The 17,926-nt window shown below is 39.9% G+C and overlaps 1 protein-coding gene and 1 long non-coding RNA gene across 2 annotated transcripts; one reads left to right on the forward strand and one right to left on the reverse strand.

Annotated features, from left to right (window-relative positions):
• Positions 1 to 9,075: 9,075 nt before the first annotated feature.
• Positions 9,076 to 16,796, reverse strand: LOC125077397 (glutathione hydrolase 7-like). The gene is made up of 10 exons (XM_047689329.1): positions 16,525 to 16,796; positions 16,349 to 16,406; positions 14,848 to 15,011; positions 13,935 to 14,086; positions 12,009 to 12,212; positions 11,604 to 11,740; positions 10,945 to 11,125; positions 10,438 to 10,551; positions 9,833 to 9,963; positions 9,076 to 9,593 (listed from the first exon to the last, which is right to left on the reverse strand). The coding sequence occupies exons 2-10, from the start codon at positions 16,380 to 16,382 to the stop codon at positions 9,274 to 9,276; spliced, it is 1,437 nt and encodes a 478-aa protein (XP_047545285.1). The 5' UTR covers positions 16,383 to 16,406; positions 16,525 to 16,796; the 3' UTR covers positions 9,076 to 9,273.
• On the forward strand, positions 10,653 to 13,363 carry LOC125077398. Its single transcript, XR_007120743.1, has 3 exons — positions 10,653 to 11,130; positions 11,952 to 12,233; positions 12,545 to 13,363. It is a non-coding gene; the product is annotated as an uncharacterized LOC125077398 (long non-coding RNA).
• Positions 16,797 to 17,926: the final 1,130 nt, after the last annotated feature.

Genomic DNA, 17,926 nt, shown 5'->3' on the forward strand with positions numbered 1-17,926 from the left:
ATTACCAGACCAAATAAATTGCAAGCTGTTCAGGAACCAAGTACAGCAATCCAGTACGTGTGATCAAATCATTATTACTTACACATAAATGTGTTACACAACTGAAAAGATAATAATATGGGTGAAGCGTGAGTTTTAAAATAAAAAAATGGACCAGAGACTATTATGGATTCTACTGAGAAGCACTGACAAGAAATTAACAATGACTAGAAACTCTTTATCCTATAATAAGATTCAAAGTCTATAGAATCTGGAGAAGTAGAAGAATTTAATAGCATAGTTTGAAGGAAAAACCGTGTCCGTTACGGAAATCTACGTTACTATTCGTAGATTTCCAGGATTTTTATCATCATGGAGTCGATTCGATAATATCGATACTATAGATATTATATTATGTTCTATATTGTTGGAAACATTGTGACGTAAGACTATCGAAGAATTATTTCAATTTGTAATTATATTTCGCTTTTATAGATAGTATTTGTTTACATTCGTCCACCTTTTATTCGTCCGTATTGTGCTAATGTGACGTAAAACACGCCCACGTATTCATTTCAAGCATTATTTAAACATTTTGAATTCTAAAAATATTGAGATATGCTCCTCAAAGGCTAAAAATTACTGAGAAAATTATGAACACGCACACCGAAATTCTATGTGATATAAACATAATAAAATAATATAAGTTCAAATATTACGGTACCAAAGGTAAAACTTTTGATTCCATTGCTTTATACTTAAATCAAAGAATCCAATAAGTTTTCATACATGGAATGAATATTTCTGAATCTATGCTAAAAATGGGTGTTCCCCAAGTATAAATATTGGGTCCTTTTCTAATTCTAGTATATATAAATTGCTTTCAATGTTGAAGGTATTTGTAATATTGTATTGTTTGCTGACTAGATACTTCACCGATTTAAAGGTCGTCAGGAAAAAATAACTATGACGATTTAAACAGTTCATTATTACAGATACATGATTGGTTCACAATAAATAATTTAGTTTTGAATTCTAAAAGAACTAAATGTATACCAAATATTAGAAAGCAAAATTATAATATATTATTAGCAACATTATATTATATTTATACATTAAACAGTAACTATTTTGATGTAACTGATACTACGGTATTTTTAGGAGCAGCGTTGTATTCTAACTTCAGTGAAATCCTCATGTATCATCTCTAACAGGAAGACTCAGCTCTGTAGCATACATGGTTAGAAAAGTTGGAGAACTAACTGATATTGATACCACTCGCCTAGTATATTCTGCTTATTATCACAGTGCTATGTAATATGGCATATTGATTGATTTATACTTTGGCGTTACGCTACAGATAATGAATCTGTTTTTATTTGCAAAAGAGGGTCTTTTACATAACGCCAAGTTTCCGGCTCCTTAAATAAATCCTATTATTATTATAATCCTATTTTTTTTTTTTTTTTTTATATGTCATAAGGTGGCAAACGAGCAGGAGGCTCACCTGATGGAAAGTGACTACCACCGCCCATGGACATCTGCAACACCGGGGGGCTTGCAGGTGCGTTGCCGGCCTTTCAGGAAAGAGTACGCTCTTTTCTTGAAGGTTCCCAAGTCGTATCGGTTCGGAAAAACCGCCGGCGAAAGCTGGTTCCACAGAGTGGTTGTGCGAGGCAGAAAATGTCTTAAAAATCGCGCTGTTGTGGATTTTCGGACATCTAGGTGGTGCGGGTGATATTTGGAATTTTGACGAGATGTCCGAAGGTGAAATTCAGCAGCCGGGATTAATTCGAATAATTCCTCGGAACATTCCCCGTGATAAATTCTGTAGAAGATGCAGAGCGATCCAACATCTCTACGTAAAGCCAAAGGATCAAGCAGATCGGAAAGGGCTTGATCGTCGATAATTCGAGCCGCTCTACGTTGGATACGGTCAAATGGAAGGAGCTGGTACTGGGGAGCACCCGCCCAGAGCTTTTTTGATGCCAATTTGGCTTTGCCTTCCAATTGACCGCGGAACTGAACGAGACTCGAAACATCAACGCCAAGTATTCCGATACTAGCTGTAGCGGCTAACGGAATGTTCTCGAATCGTGGAGATACGACAAATGGTGTTTTTTTAGCAGTTAACGCGCAAACTTGCGTCTTTTTGGGGTTGAAGTGAACTAGGTTTAGCCGACCCCAGTTCGAGACTTTGTTTAACGAAGACTCGATTTCAGATACAAGTTTGTTCCGGTTTTCTTCGACGTTTTCCCGAGAAATATTAGCACGGCCGGTGTATGAGGTGTCTATGGTGCTGTCGTCTGCATAGCAATGAATGTTACTGATTTGCAACAAGTCATTGATATGCAGAAGAAACAGAGTGGGTGATAGAACGCAGCCTTGTGGAACACCAGCATTGACGAATTTTAAGTCAGAGCATGCACCGTCGACAACGACCTTGATGCTCCGATCTGCCAAAAAACTGGTAATCCAATTGCATAATTTCCCGGGAAGCCCATAGGAAGGAAGCTTCGAAAGAAGCGCTTTGTGCCACACGCGATCGAAGGCCTTCGCTATGTCCAGACTGGCTGCTAATGCCTCCCCTTTGCTCTCAACTGCTTCCGCCCATCTATGAGTAAGGTAAACTAGAAGATCACCGGCTGAGCGACCCCGACGGAAACCGTACTGGCGGTCGCTAATCAGCTGGTACTCCTCTAGGTACCGCAGGAGCTGGCAGTTTATAATGGACTCCATTACCTTGGAGAACAAGGAGGTGATGGCTATAGGCCTATAATTGGACGGGTCTGAGCGGTTGCCCTTTTTAGGGATCGGATGCACCAAAGCAGTCTTCCAGGAGTTCGGGACGACGCCGAATGCATAGGATTGCCGGAAAAGACGCGTTAAGACCGGCGCCAACTCGGGAGCACAAGTCCGTAGCACGATTGGAGGGATGCCATCGGGTCCACTCGACTTATGAATATCCAAGGAAAGGAGTGCTTTACGAACTGCACTTTGCCGGAATTTAACCTCCGGCATCGTGGTATCACACCGCGGGATTGTTCGTGGTGACTTTCCTCGGTCATCCAGAGTCGGTTCGAAGAGCGATCTCAGCGAGTTCGCTGCGAAGAGAGAGCCTAAAAGATCAGCCTTCTCCTTCGCTGTATGGGCCAATGACTCACCGTCCTTGTGCAGAGATGATAAGGAAGGCTGACAGAAATTCCCTAAGACAGCCTTGGCGAGAGACCAGAACGCACGTGTTCCTGAAGGGAGGCGCACCAGTCTCTCGCCAATTCTGCCAATGTACTCCGTTTTCGCCTTAGCAATCACGTTTTTGAAGGACCTAGAGGCAGAGTTATATTCCTTTCTGATTGCGCTGGTATTTACATCACGAGACGCTGATGCGTTAGCCCAGTCTTGGTAGCGTTCCCATTTTCTGCGTGAAGCCGTTTTGCAGAAACGACCAAACCAGGGCTGGGACTTGCCACCGATGGGGACCGCAGAATACGGAATGAATAGTTCCATACCCTGAAGTACCACATCGGCAACAGAGTCAGCAACAACACTCGGATCATCCGGCGAGAAACAAACCTGCCCCCATGGGTAGGATGCAAAGAAGGACCGCATCCCATCCCAATCTGCTGACCTGTAGTGCCACACTCGGCGGCAGCCCACGAAACGAGGTCGTGAGTAACGCGCAACCGGCACTGTACTTCGGACGAGACAGTGGTCCGACGAGCCCAGAGGGGGTTCGACGATAACCTGGTAGCCATCCGGATGGGAAGTCAGCAGAAGGTCCAACAGGGAAGGTGTATGATCCTCCACGTCTGGTATTCGCGTTGGCGAGGGGACTAGTTGTGTCAAATCATATGCTAAAGCGAAGTCGAGAACAGATCTACCCGCATGATCGGTAGTGCGCGATCCAAGCCATTCGGCATGGTGGGCATTAAAATCGCCAAGAATAACGATCTCTGCGGATGGGATCTGCTGCAGTACGGAATCTGTAGCCATTTGGACGTGCTCAACCAGTCGGTCGGTTTCGGCATTACCGCTATGGGACCTATAAAGGCAAGCGTAGATTCGCGGATGGTCGTCACAATCTACACGCAGCCAGATAATTGATAGGTCCTGTCCTTCAAGGCTGCCGAGGCGTCGAGAGCAGATATCGTCTCTGACGTAAACGCACACCCCAGCTCGTGGTACAAAGGAATGTTCCAATTTATACCCGGGGTAGGAAAGAAAAGTCGTATCGGCAGGAGAAGATATCTGAGTCTCGGTAAGAAAGAGCAAGGCCGGCTTCGCCGTCTCAAGGTGAAAGTGGACGGCGTTCAAGTTCGAGTTGAGTCCCCTTATGTTGCAGAAGTCCACAGTGAGGGTGGTAGGGGTTGCCTTATGATGCCTGCTCCGCTTACCCCGAACAGTGGCGAGCGCAAAATTGCCCCCCCCAGAATTCGGAGGGCAGCCTGGGCATCCCTGCTCAGGTGGTGTATGTCCTGAGCATGGATGCCCAGAGAGGGATTCTCCACCGCAGTCGCTGATGGTACCCTCCTGGGGTAATGTAACCAAATTCTGCACAACCATCATGTTTAAGGGGGGGGGGGTATCGGGCCTCCGGGACTCTCACATACCAGACGAAACGCGGTAACATAGCTACCACTTCACGCCGATTTTAAGTGAGAGAGTGGTACTTCCCCGGGCGTGCCGGCCCATTCGGCTGCAACCCGAAGGTATGCAGTGTGGCACTACCACTTACAAGTATTATATTATTAGGGTATTCGCTTTTATATATAACAATTCCGGCGATATTTTAAACTTTGCCGATTCATAAATTCAAATCATTTGTAAGAAAATAAATTATTAAATAAAGCAAATAAATGAATCCAAGATTATATACCTGGATTATAAAAGAGCGTGGAGATCATACTCGTTGACTTTCATGCAATTGGAAAAGAGTAACTACTAGTTTCACATAATGCACAAAGCTGCTTACTGGAATAAACTATATTTTGTTTTTGAGATTTTAGTTTTTTTTTTTTTTAATATAAATGCGCACAATACTTGCAATTTAAAACAAAAGTTAAAATTAAAAAAAAAAAACAGTGCGATATTATGATGCGATTTGATGATGTCACACATTCTATGTCATTCGGTGATCATTAATCTGGCCATTACTTATTTAAATCAGAAATTTCTTCTCAGAACCTACCTACCTGAATTTATTTTTCAGATTCAAATACTTTTATTTACTTAATTAATGAAATATGAGAATAGATGTTGAGGTTATGACTTCCCGTATAAATTAATAATGTACTAAATACGAAGCAATGTTTTTGTCGTCGGTGCCATACCAACGATGGGAACTGAATATGACGTTGGGAATGCCTATTGTTTGTGTCTGTAATAGCACTGACTCATTCAACTTTCGAACCGAAACACAGCAATAAAAAGTAATGTTGTAATGGCGGAAGAATAACGGATAAGCGGATGACCTAAATTGACGAATACATATAGTGCCAGTGAGTCTATGGGCGGTTGTAATCTCTTACAAATCTGCTTGCGTATTTTAAATAAATTACTATATTGATAGAACAATCAGATCATGCATCTCGAAAACGCAGCGATCTTATACAAAACTAGCGACCAATTATTGGTTTAAGGATTATGAGATGAATGCTTCGACGAAAGGAAAACAAAAACGGATTTGGTCTAAGACTACTTGGCCGCAGCCCTGAGATGTTTCTCGGATTTTGATTACTAGTAGATTGTCTCGATGAGACATAATTACTGCATAACGACTTGCGTTTTTAATTTAAAAAGTACCCTCCCCCCATTGGCCCTATTTGTCAAAGAAGATGTGTATGTATTAACGGAGTGCGTCCGAAGTTAAATGGCTCGAAAACTTCATTTTTACAATTCCTACATCCGCAGCAGCAAAGGGGATATATAAGATGGCGCGTAGTAATATTCATCGTAGAATTAATTTATTAGAAGTTGGTCATCGTTCTATTTTAGTATTATAAAGCATATCCTTACGAGAACTATACGGTCATCGCAGTGAATCAGTTCCTTAAACGAGATTAAAAAAAAAGATTTGTCGAATGTCATATAGAAATCGATTATATTGTATTAAAAACATGATATGATTTTAAATACAGTTATTTTTAAGCCATAGCTTACGGCAATGTAGAATAGAGCCTCCCAACATAACCCACGAGGGTCGCGTATCTGTAAGCAGCATACCGATATCATTCAGGACCAAAAGCCTGAAGTGGAGGAAATCCATCAAACCAATAAACGAGGTTCACGTGCCAAGTGGCCGGCCGTTTATTATTGGCATCCTATTTCGTGATGGAAAACCGACTTGATAGCGACAGCAAAATATAATAACCGTTGATACAATATATTTTATACTTATTAACATTTATACATACGTAAATTATCTGTATTTAAATAAATTACGTATCGTGAAAGTGTATCGTGTAATGAATATTATGTAATAGCCTAGCCCGTAAATTTTCATGGAAGTAAATAATATCAATTCTTATGGAAAAGGTAAAATTCTTAATTCCGATAGAAATTTAGTAATTTCAGCAAACTGAAAAACATTTCAATAATCTTAAGGTAGCTAGCTATATTGTAAAGTATGTAAATCACTAGCTATATTGAAATAGTTTTGTTTGCGTGTATTGAAATTTGTTTAGATAAGTACTATATATGAGTTGTGTACGTAGTGTAGCGTACGTAAGAAGTAATGTTAACCGACAGCGTTTCCGTCGATCGGTCGTATATACATGCATATTTGTGGCGCTATCTCTGCGGACGCGCATCGCTTGCGTCGTTGCACTTATGACGCAACAGCGTGCGCGCGTGCAGTCATTGATCTAATAAACATGTATCTTATAAACAAGGCTTACTACGTTACTGCTATTGTGAGATTTCAAAATGTTATGTAATATACTAAAAACGACTTTACAAATGACCATACAATTTTTTATAAAATAAGTGTAAATTGACTCTAATTTTATAACGCATTAATTTATTACTATTTAATACTAAAATACTTTTCTTAGGATACGTTGAGACTAATGTTTAACACAATTGAGTTTTGATCTCCGCGTGAGCACGGCGCACCTCTGCGCAGCCAATAAGTACCGGCCGGTACCACCTTATCAGTTTTCAATCTATTTACTCTTGTCTATCGAGAGTTTATATTGTTATTGATACGTTGTCATTATTTGTTCAAGTGCCGTTAGCTCCACGAGTTTTGTTCTAAATAATAATACAAAACTAAAAACGAGCGTTTGTATTGCTACAAATGCAAACGCAAAAAATCGACACGTCGTATTAATTTAAAAGACAAGAAATACGATTTGTTGATAACGGTCAATCATTAGCAACGAGCAAATACCGACGAGCAAACATACTTGAGATCCTATAAATAAGTGACATACTTAGGGGACAATCTTCTTTGTCGTATAGTACGGACTCAAAATTCGCCATCGTCAGCCAAGAGTTATAGTTGGACTTGGTTTGGATTGATATCTTTTTTTAGCCGAAATTATTATTCATTAAAACCAATAAATGATGATGACGTCGACGACGATGACAGGTGTACACGATGAGGTGGGAAGGTCACATACTTTACTTCACAAATCTGACACGCATGACACCGATTCTCTAGACACCGATTTTCGGGGATAAGATGTATTTTTAATGAAGGTAAATTAATGGTGATGTTTATAATTTTTTTATTTTAATTTTTTTACTTATATTTAAAAATTATGACATATTTAAAAATAATTATGAATAGCTACACTAACTAACCTTATTTCTTAACACTGAAGCTTCTCTTAAATAAAATGCTGTCACTCTCTTTTCTGTCCATATTAAGAAAAAAAACCTTGTAAAGTTTTGGTGTGCCGCATCCATACAGGCATTATAATGTTTGCATTCATTATTACTTATTTAAAAAGTAGCCATAGAAAAGGGCTGACCATACTTTTTTTTTGTTTTACGAGGAGGAAATGCATGTCGCTCGGTCGGCGGACAGGGACGGGTAAATTGGATACAACCGAGGCCTTTTGCCCCGTGCCAGGGCCTAATGCCCTATCCTAACCACTAAAACAATCCTCGGGTTTCCACCATGCCACCAAGTGGCAACGAGATCGCCAATGGCATGCAACCGCGGCCCCACCAGCGGCAGCCGCCGTGAGGCGGCTGAATACAAGGTACGCGAACTTAATGCGCGCATTCCTCCTCATCCTCCATGTGGAAATGTGACGAACTCCCCCGAGTCCTCCACTGGAGGCCGGGCGTCAACGAAGCTGGCGCCCTGAGCGGATTAGATGGTTTGCTCCGCCGCTGACCCGTTGCCCAGGGTACAGAACGAGGAGGTGACTGACATGTACTCCGGGCTGACCATACCTACCTATAGTTCTGATCCTGTGCTTGTTACATTGGACTACTGCATCTATGCGACGACAGTACAAAATATTGCTCTGTTACGGTACACTAATGCTGGGAGTGGGCGGCACATACGCTTCAATCAATATCATGTATTTTAGATGATATTAGCGATCCGGCCCGGCTTCGCACGGGTGCAATGCTTATTCTAATTATACAACAGAATGTCTTACAACGTTTACAGCTTTTTTGTCATTAAACAATACAAACCGCTTTGTCCCTGCGTTTTTAATCTGTAATATCTTCAAAAAAACGGAAACGGCCATCTTGATCTATATTAAACGCACAATCTATTTAAGGTACTTAATTGCATAAGGCTTAATGCTGTATTGCTTAAAATCGCTTCAAAAATAAGCCATTCTTTCTCGTAAAAAGTAAAGGATAAAAAATGATTATTGTGGGTATCGTATGGTCCCTACATATACCACTGCGGATTATTTTGAAGACCTTTTTAAGGTGTACAATACTGTAGTACATTATCTCGTAGGGTTCAGCCAGCGTTTGCAATATAAGAGCAAAAAATGTGTTTATTTACGACATCACTTTAGAAACCTCTAAAATACTCAGTGCTTCTCTGCTATATTGTGCAGGTATTAACACACATAAAACATCCTGTTGAATCAATCTATCTATTAAAAATACCGCATCAAAATCCGTTGTGTAATTTTAAAGATCTAAGCATACACAGCGACAGGCAGCGGTAAGCGACTTTGTTTTACACTATGTGTAGTGATTAAGGCTGAATGCGTTTATTCTTCATAAACGTAAAAAGTAAAGGCGACTAAATACAACGGAACAGTAAAAAGTGCAATAATTTATTAACAACAAATTTAACAAATAATATAAATATTAGAAACGCGATGCGACTCCGCCGCCGCGGCTGTCGGCGTGCGAGAGGAGGGCGTCCCCGCGCTGCTGTACAAAGTTCAGTGCGGGAAGAGGTATAGAGGCGTTGAGCGTCGGGAGGGTCGCCAGGTCGGGGAGGTCGGGCGGCGAGTGTCCGCGCTCCAGCGCTAGCGCCCCGCCGGGCAGCACGAGCACTCTTGCGCCCTCCACCGCGTCCACCGCGCCCGCCGCGCCCGCCGCACCCGCGCCGCCGCCGCTCAGCGCGCTCGCTGCGCCCTCCGCTAGCGCAGCGCCGGACTCCGCTCCCATCACGTACCGAGTGCCTATTAACATTAACGAGAATAAAATATAAAAAAAGTATAAAGAAATCCGAAGATCATTCTTCTCAGTAAAATCTACATTCCGAACCGGTGGGAACTTAACATTTGTCATAATCTGTAATATGAAGATTAAAAAGTGCCGACTTGAAATAAGTATATTTTGATTTCGATATTTAATAATATGTTTGTTATATTTTCGGCAAAATGTAGTTAACTTTAATAATAATTGGCAATGCGCTTACCGCACACGTGCTGGTCGACGATGATAGCCGGCGCGAGGTCGAGAGGGGTGGTCGGTTCGTCTCGCGCCCAGGGTGTGCCGGTTTCACTTTCGGCCGAACCAGCGTCCGACCCGAAAGGCATTGAAAGACCTCTGAAATTAATAAGATGCAAACATCCAATTATTAAGGATGTGATGGATTTTGACCCATATCATATAATGATGCTACTAGCTCTTTTTTGACATAAAAACACAAAGAACCCAACATTACAACGTTAGCTTCAGTATTTACGTAAATAATTAATGAATATTCATTAGCAATCCGAGAATATTCATACATTGTATAAATAAAATAAAAATAAAAACTCCGCCGATCTAGTCGAATGTTATCTTGAGGTCAATGTATAAATACATATTGAAAACTCTATTTACAGCAACTTGTAATTCTCACGGGCAGCTTGTTAATGTTATTCATTAGTTGACTTTATTACTTGCTCATTATGTTCGGAAACACGCTGAGAAATAATTAGTCGCTTATATTGCTACCGTTTCTGGTACACACTTTACTTTCACTCCTAATGTCATAAAGATTTTCTTAGTATTGATTAAAATAATTGCGATACATACGTGACAAGCGCGGCATATGTGTCGCGCGCGTCGACAACGGCTAAGCCTGAAGCAACGCCGGCCGGCGCTTGCGTGCCCGCCGTTTGCCATTGTGTCTTCAGGCTGTCTACCACCCTGGGAAAAGCCACCATTTTTTTAATTAGTTCAGTGGTCACCACCGTCGATAGACATGGGTGCCACGAGAAATATAAACTAATCCTTAAATCGTCAACGCGCCACAAGCCTTGGGAACTGAGATGTTATGCCACATGTATAATAAAAATGACATATATTGCGTACCCTAAATCACCACTTGAACACAACCATATTATTGGTATTGCTGCTTGGCGGTAGATTATCTGATGAGTGAGATGTACCTACCCAGGGTTCGCACAAAATCCTACCACAAAGTCCGCTACGCTATATGTATAAATATTTTTAGCATGTTTCCATTTTTATCAATACAACAATGAAGCGAAGGACTAAATAATCCGAGTTGAAGTAATTTCAAGTAAATCGAATCTTCACCCTTTTAGAACATTGCTTGGAGTGATCTGTAAAGAGTCTATGCTGAAGGCAGCATGCAGCGCCTCCGCGGCCCGAGCGCCCCCCGCTCCCGCCGCCCACGCGCGCCACGAGCCCACCGACACGGCGGCCGCGTCGTCCCGCCAGCGGACCGCGCCGTCGCAGGACCACGCCGCGCATAGCTCTATAGTGTGGGCTCTATCTTATTTCATTTCCTTTTTTTTATACTATTTTCTAGTTAATTAAGGAACCTTTAAATAATATGAAATTAAACAGAAACTATTAACAAAAACCAAAATAATCGTTTTGGATTCACATTTCACATTAGCAGCCTGTAAATTTGCCCCTCCCTTTGAGGAGGAGGTTTGGAGTATATTCCACCACGCTGCTCCAATGCGGGTTAGTGTAATACACATGTGGCAAAATTTCGTTGAAATTAACCACATGCAGGTTTCCTTACGATGTTTTCCTTCACCGCCGAGTACGAGATGAACTATAAACACAAATTAAGCACATCAGTGGTTCTTGCCTGGATTTGAACCGGAAATCATCGGTTAAGATGCACGAGTTCTAATCACTGGGCCATCTGGATTTTCGGTTTTGGATTCGTTGTAAGTAAATTAATAATACATATTAATAAATTAGCCGTAGTCTCGGTGTACCTGCGGTAGTATTCGATTGTAGAGATTCCAAGTAATCAGCTAAAGCTGGTTCAGTGCGATGTGCAGTGGGCGTGTATCCGGTTATGCCCCGAGATTCTGCTTCCAAAGCAAGGCTCTCGGACACTAGAAAACCCTCCCTGCAATTAGTCGTGATCTTTCTGATTATGTGTTTGGAATTTAAATATTTTATTTAACAAAGTAGCCTGTGTCCCTGTAACTTAAACAATCTCCATCCAAAATTTCATCCAAATCGGTTCAGCAGTTTAAGCGTTAATACAGAGACAACAGACAGAGTTACTTTCGCATTTATAATATTATTATAGATTATAGATTTTTAGTCAATTTCAGTAACAACTTTAAGGGCTACTCTACTGAATGGCTTCTTGTCACATATGGAGAGCCAACCTTGCGAGATCAATTGCCGGCTGCAAAGCCTGTGACCAGGACAGCACCCCGAGCTTCGCGTGCAGAGCAGCCAGAGCGACCAGCAGCCGCGGAGGTCTCGATGTGATTTGTTTTCCCGATGCCGCTTCTTCGCCGCCCCACTCCACCACTGTAGGCAGCTGTGTTCGCGACGACCTGTACTCCCAGTATACCAAAGACCCGCTCCTGAAATATATTGAAACGAAGGTTCGTTAATTTTATTTGACCCGTTTAATAATAGAAACAATTTAATTATCTCGTATGGTAGATAAAGGTGTATGTCGTGAATGTTATCATGTTTTAATATGGTCATATGAAAATTAATCATTCAAATATAAAAGTTTAATAAAATCCTAATACATCTTTGTGAAGTAACGTACGATCGACAACGTCTTTGTTCCAGCGATAATCATATACCTTTGAAGTCACTCAACACATGATATGTCCATGTAATAGTCTCATCTAAACGAATACAGCGAAAAGTAAGATATAGCAGTGACTGGAAGTAGATATTTCAGAGCGACTGAGCCGGCACGCGGTGCGATGGGATCGCCATGATAGACGCGGTGCCGACGCGGCGGCGGGCGATTCCGTTCGGCTGGCTTTCGCTTGCGTTGCGATTCGCCTGCGCCCGGCGCTCTCTCGGAGGCGTCTGATGGAATTGCTCAATGGATCGTAATACCAATTTATAGCCTGCTATTTTGTGCAGCGTCGCCTGGTTAAACTGCATATGTGACTATGTTTCGTGTATGGTTAAAATAATTATATTTTATCACTACTTAGATACCATAAAAAAATGTATTGTGAACCCAATCAAAGAAATGTTATACAAATTACTAGGAAATATGAGTTTACGTATTTAATTTAATGGTTCAATGTTATGTTTTGATAATGAATGAAACACGTCTTTGCAATGCTTAACTCCACGTAACGCCATCTATTAGGAAACTTTAGCAATGCTGACGACTTATAAGAGAGTGAAGGTAACAAGAAAGTTCAATGATCGTTTGTAACAATATACACGGGTAGGCTACTTCTGATGTTAAATATTGCCGAATAAAATATTACTCACATTACTTGAGTACGTGCTTACGTACATAGACACATTTGGATTATTAAAGTGTACTGTTTAGTGTCATGTAGTTCACTAATAACGCAGTTCTACAGAATAAATACAGATGGCGCTGCTGATAAAAATGTTGTAATTTAAATTAAAGGGTCAAGTTGCTCCAGTAGGTAGAAAACGCAGACCTTACTCTGATTTTACGAGTTAGTATCTGTCAAGTACTTTTCAATTCACATAAACTTATTTACATATTAGTATTTATAAGCCCCCACGTTCACGGCAGTGATAGAAAACAAGCTGTACTGAAGTGTATGAGTATAGCGATATACATAGAAAAATATTAATAACTCGAATCAACAAAAATCAACAATCATTAAATCGCAAAACAAGATGTATAAGATATGGAATTTTAAGAAAAAAAAATCATTCGGAATTGTTAATGTCATTAAATTGAAAAGTTAGTAAATAAAACCGCTGTGTACATTTAAATAACACGTAATTAATTGATTTACTTTAATAATAACAATAAGGCTTATGTTATTTAGAATTTCGCTTAGGGCTTTAATAATATTCATAAATCGACTAAACTCTGCTTCTAAAATCGTAAAAACATATAAGCATGTAAATATATTATATGAACGTCCCTAGAAGTACTTTTTCTAATAATCATACATAATGGTTAAAATAAAGTGCAGATTTTCTTTTATCTCAAACTAGCATTCAAGCGTGCGATGCTATAATCTAAGAGCTAACAGTAAAGATCTAAAGCTACTATAATATAATATATAACCCAAGTGAAATATGTATGTAGTTTTTTTTATCATAAACTTTGGGATACGTACGCGTCTAACGACGTACGATGCGGCGTAAGTACAGCGAGGCAAAGGGCGGCGGCTGCAGCGGCGTCCAACGCGCGCCCGCCCGCCCGCAGCGCCGCCGTGCCCGCGCGCGAACACGGCGCGGCCGACGACGACACGGAGCCGTGCGGCACCACCTAACCACGAACATAACATTACATTAAGCGAACAGCTGGATCTAGTTAGTTGCTTTATATGATTCAGATCGTCATGAACGTACACCAAGCAGAGCATCCTGTCATACCTGTTATTTATAACAAAAACGTTTAGACTAGCTAATTTACCGTAATAAAGCAATGGACAGCATTCATTTTAGGCGGTAGTGAATATGAGTTATTTGCACCTGTCACTGCACTGCTGTGCCTGCGACACCACGCCGTCGTTCAATATCAGTCGCACGAATAACACGGGAATGGTATGCAATATTATTGTATTCGAACTACCGCCGCTGTATCTCAGCTGCAGCAAATGCTCAACTGTTGCTCAAACTTCTTTGTAGTTTAATTTTTTATCTATAAAACTAGTTCATCTCTCAAATTCCTTGTCTCCAAATGTACCGTTTAAGCTGGTACTGTTTTGAAAAAATCCAGTATAAGCACATTACTTGTCCTAACAGATCCTTTAAAATCGTGTATACCTTTATGCATTTTTGCAATGATATATGTTCTATTATAATAATTAACAATAATTAGTACAAGATACGAACATTTCATTTAATGACGTCCCCTACGCAAAGGTTGTCTGGAAGAGATTGCTATTTTAGTAGATAACAAGACCGCCTTTTGTAGCATTTTTTTCCTGTTTTCCTAATTGTTCTTTTCTTTGTTGGAGTACAATAAAGTAGGTTTATTATATTGTAATGTATCCGAGTGTACTTGGATTTTGTACGTATACTCGCCTCGTAGTCTCCGTAGTAGATTTGCGTGAGCAGCGCCAGTGTGATGGCGGCGGTGAGCGTGGCGAAAGCTGCGAGAATGAGCCGCGGCCCGCCCGCGCAGAGCCGCGTGCTGGTGGAGCCGCTACCCGCTTTCAGTGGGACATCTTCACGGAGTTCTACGACGCCTGTAGGATTGTTAGCACGTTGATATTAAATACATCAAAATACACAATATACATATGTATTAGTTCAGTAATAGTTATGAACTTATTCTTATAGGAGAGAGATTAGATCAGCTATTATTTATATCGTTCGTAGATTTTATTTATCAGATTTAATTATAATGATTATAACTGAATGTTATATAATTATTGGATTCAGGTAACACTAACTACCTGTTACTGTAGAAAGAACGCTAGAAACCAGTGCTCGCTCTTATGATAAATATTTTCAACAAACTTCCTCAAATAATAGACACGTGAAATATGTAGTTCACGAGCAGAAACTTTTGTTAACGTCACAGATCGGTATCGAATGTTATGTAACAATTTGTATGAAATGAAACGCGAATTTTGTACATCGCAACGATAGTTTACATTGCGCTACGCTTCGCACGGAAATGAAAGATTTTCGTCGAGATAGCCACGGACAGACAAATAGCGAGCGATACCATACGGCGAGCGGAGGAAACCAGTGCTATTAAAAACACGTGTTATTGATTCCTTTCAAAACTTGAAAAAAGGAAACAAGTGGCTTGGGAGTGATTTATCTACACCACACTACACCACACTTCACTGCACTGGTAGATTTGGGAATAGCCTAGCTAGTCTATGCGAGTTTCAGTTACATTCTGTGTTTGTACGAGTTTCGTATTTAATATTTTCAGTGTTGTACCAAATATTAAAGAAGGATGTTTGTAAATATGAACTGAACTAAAGTATTGACATCCGTCTAATATCCATTAATTATTATCATTAGAGTAATTAATCGTATAAGTTTATAATTATTGTTATAGACAAACAGTTAAATCGTCTTTACCGAAAACTTGACGTTCTAAAACCATAGAATCGGGCTGTGTTAGGTTAGGTTAGTTTTGCTTACACTTCTATAAGTAATTGTCTCTACAGCCATGTCGAGGAGTTTATAGATATGTACAGCATACAACACAATCACAATAACATTTAAATAGAGGGTTACAAACAGCATCTAGAACGTAAACGCGTTTTGTTGAGAATGAAGTCATTGTTTTATAGGTTCTTCTTTGAGTTATTAATACTAATTAGATATAAAAAATAATAAATAATACTTTTAGTCATAAATATTATTACGACGTGGAATGTGTTTCTTGTTTAATTGCTCGTCTTTGATGAACAAAAAGATTTTGTACAAATTTTAAATATGTATTTACTCTTTACAACTACAAAAATTATACGTACAGCATCTATGACTTTAAATAACTTTGTATTATTGTACAAGATTAAAGCTTATTATTTATTAAAAAATATATAGAGTTTTGTTTTACCTGGAGGCGACTGTAGGTCAGGACTGGATGACATGACACCTGCGGCCGATTTGTTAACCTGGAATGTTATTTACTACTTAACATTTTATATATTTTATATTGAAACTCTAGAACGTTTAAATTCATAACTAATTTAAAAAAATACACTCTTTGAAATGTTAATTATTTTAACGAACCTCGTAATCAAAAGTGAAAGCGCTTAGTCTTGCCTGTCTGGCCTGTCTTGCGATCCAGCCTGCAATCTATCTCGCACACGCGGGCCACATCGCTCGATACGTCGACAACAACAACTGAATAATATAAACAAAAACACTCCGAGTTTTAACTCTCGTGGGGACAAGGTGTCCGTCTCGAGACGTTCAGTTTCTTCTAACTGTACTCGGTGGCCTGTTGCTGTAGTTCGCGAGGCGCGGGCGACGGTGCGCGGGAGTCGATGACGTCACCACCGGGCTATGTTTGTTTATGGAGCGCGTTCCTTCGAGTATAATATAAGTTTCGATATTGTTTGTTATAATTACGTAGTTAATTATTGTTATATTTAGTGATTACATTACCAAAATTATTATATCTACTATGAATGCAATTCCGATTAGGTATTAGTCATCAATTTCTTCTGTAGAAAAGTTATTATATACAAAGGTGACAAATTACTTTGAGTACATTATGAAGCCGTACTTTTAAACTTAGACGTGTGTCAAGTATGAATAAACATAGCAAGTGGAACAAAATACTGACTTAGAAAGTTTTAGCTATATGTATAACTGTGAGGGATCCATCATAATATAACTGTCTCTATCAGAAACCGAATGAGTGAAAGAGAATTACGATTTGCGGTCAATGACCGTTACTCGAATGCGCGTGCGCATCTGAGTCATTGTGATGTTCCTCGTCCAAGGTCAATGTCGTGGTGTCCCAGGTGCGAGAGTATGTTCATTAAAAATACTTATGTTTAGTAAACCAGCTTTTATTATTATTTGAAGCCATAAAAAATACTAGTAAATTGGTGAAACCCCGATTTATTCGTTTCTAAATATGGATACAATTATATTTTTTTAATTCGTTGGTAATAAATTCAACAAATATAACTATCTCACCCACTCATCAGATATTCGACCGCCAGACAGCAATACTCAGTATTTACAGTTGTGTCCCGGCTTGAGGGATGAGTGAGCCAGTGTAACTATATGCACAAAAGATATAACATCTTAGTTGGTGGCGCATTAGCAATGTTAGGAATGATTAATATTTCTTACAGCGCCATTGTTAATGAGTGGTGGTGACCACTTACCATCAGGTGGCTTATTTACTCGTCCGCCAATATATACCATAAAATAATATAAAATAAAAAATATCCGATGTACTGAGCCTGAAGTCGGTATCTTTTCAAGGTAAATACGTTTTATTTATATTGATACCGGATAAATAATAAATTTAATCGTATGCAATTAATTATGTAATTAAAACAAAACAATAACAACTGAGCTGATCCTGCTAGTACTTCTCGGTAGGTTCACATTCCGAACAGGCTCTACGTTTCATTCAATGTGCATATTTAATATATTTTTTTCAATTATCTCG

This window comes from Vanessa atalanta, chromosome 3 (assembly GCF_905147765.1).
Source record: "Vanessa atalanta chromosome 3, ilVanAtal1.2, whole genome shotgun sequence".
In the NCBI taxonomy this organism is placed as follows: domain Eukaryota; kingdom Metazoa; phylum Arthropoda; class Insecta; order Lepidoptera; family Nymphalidae; genus Vanessa; species Vanessa atalanta.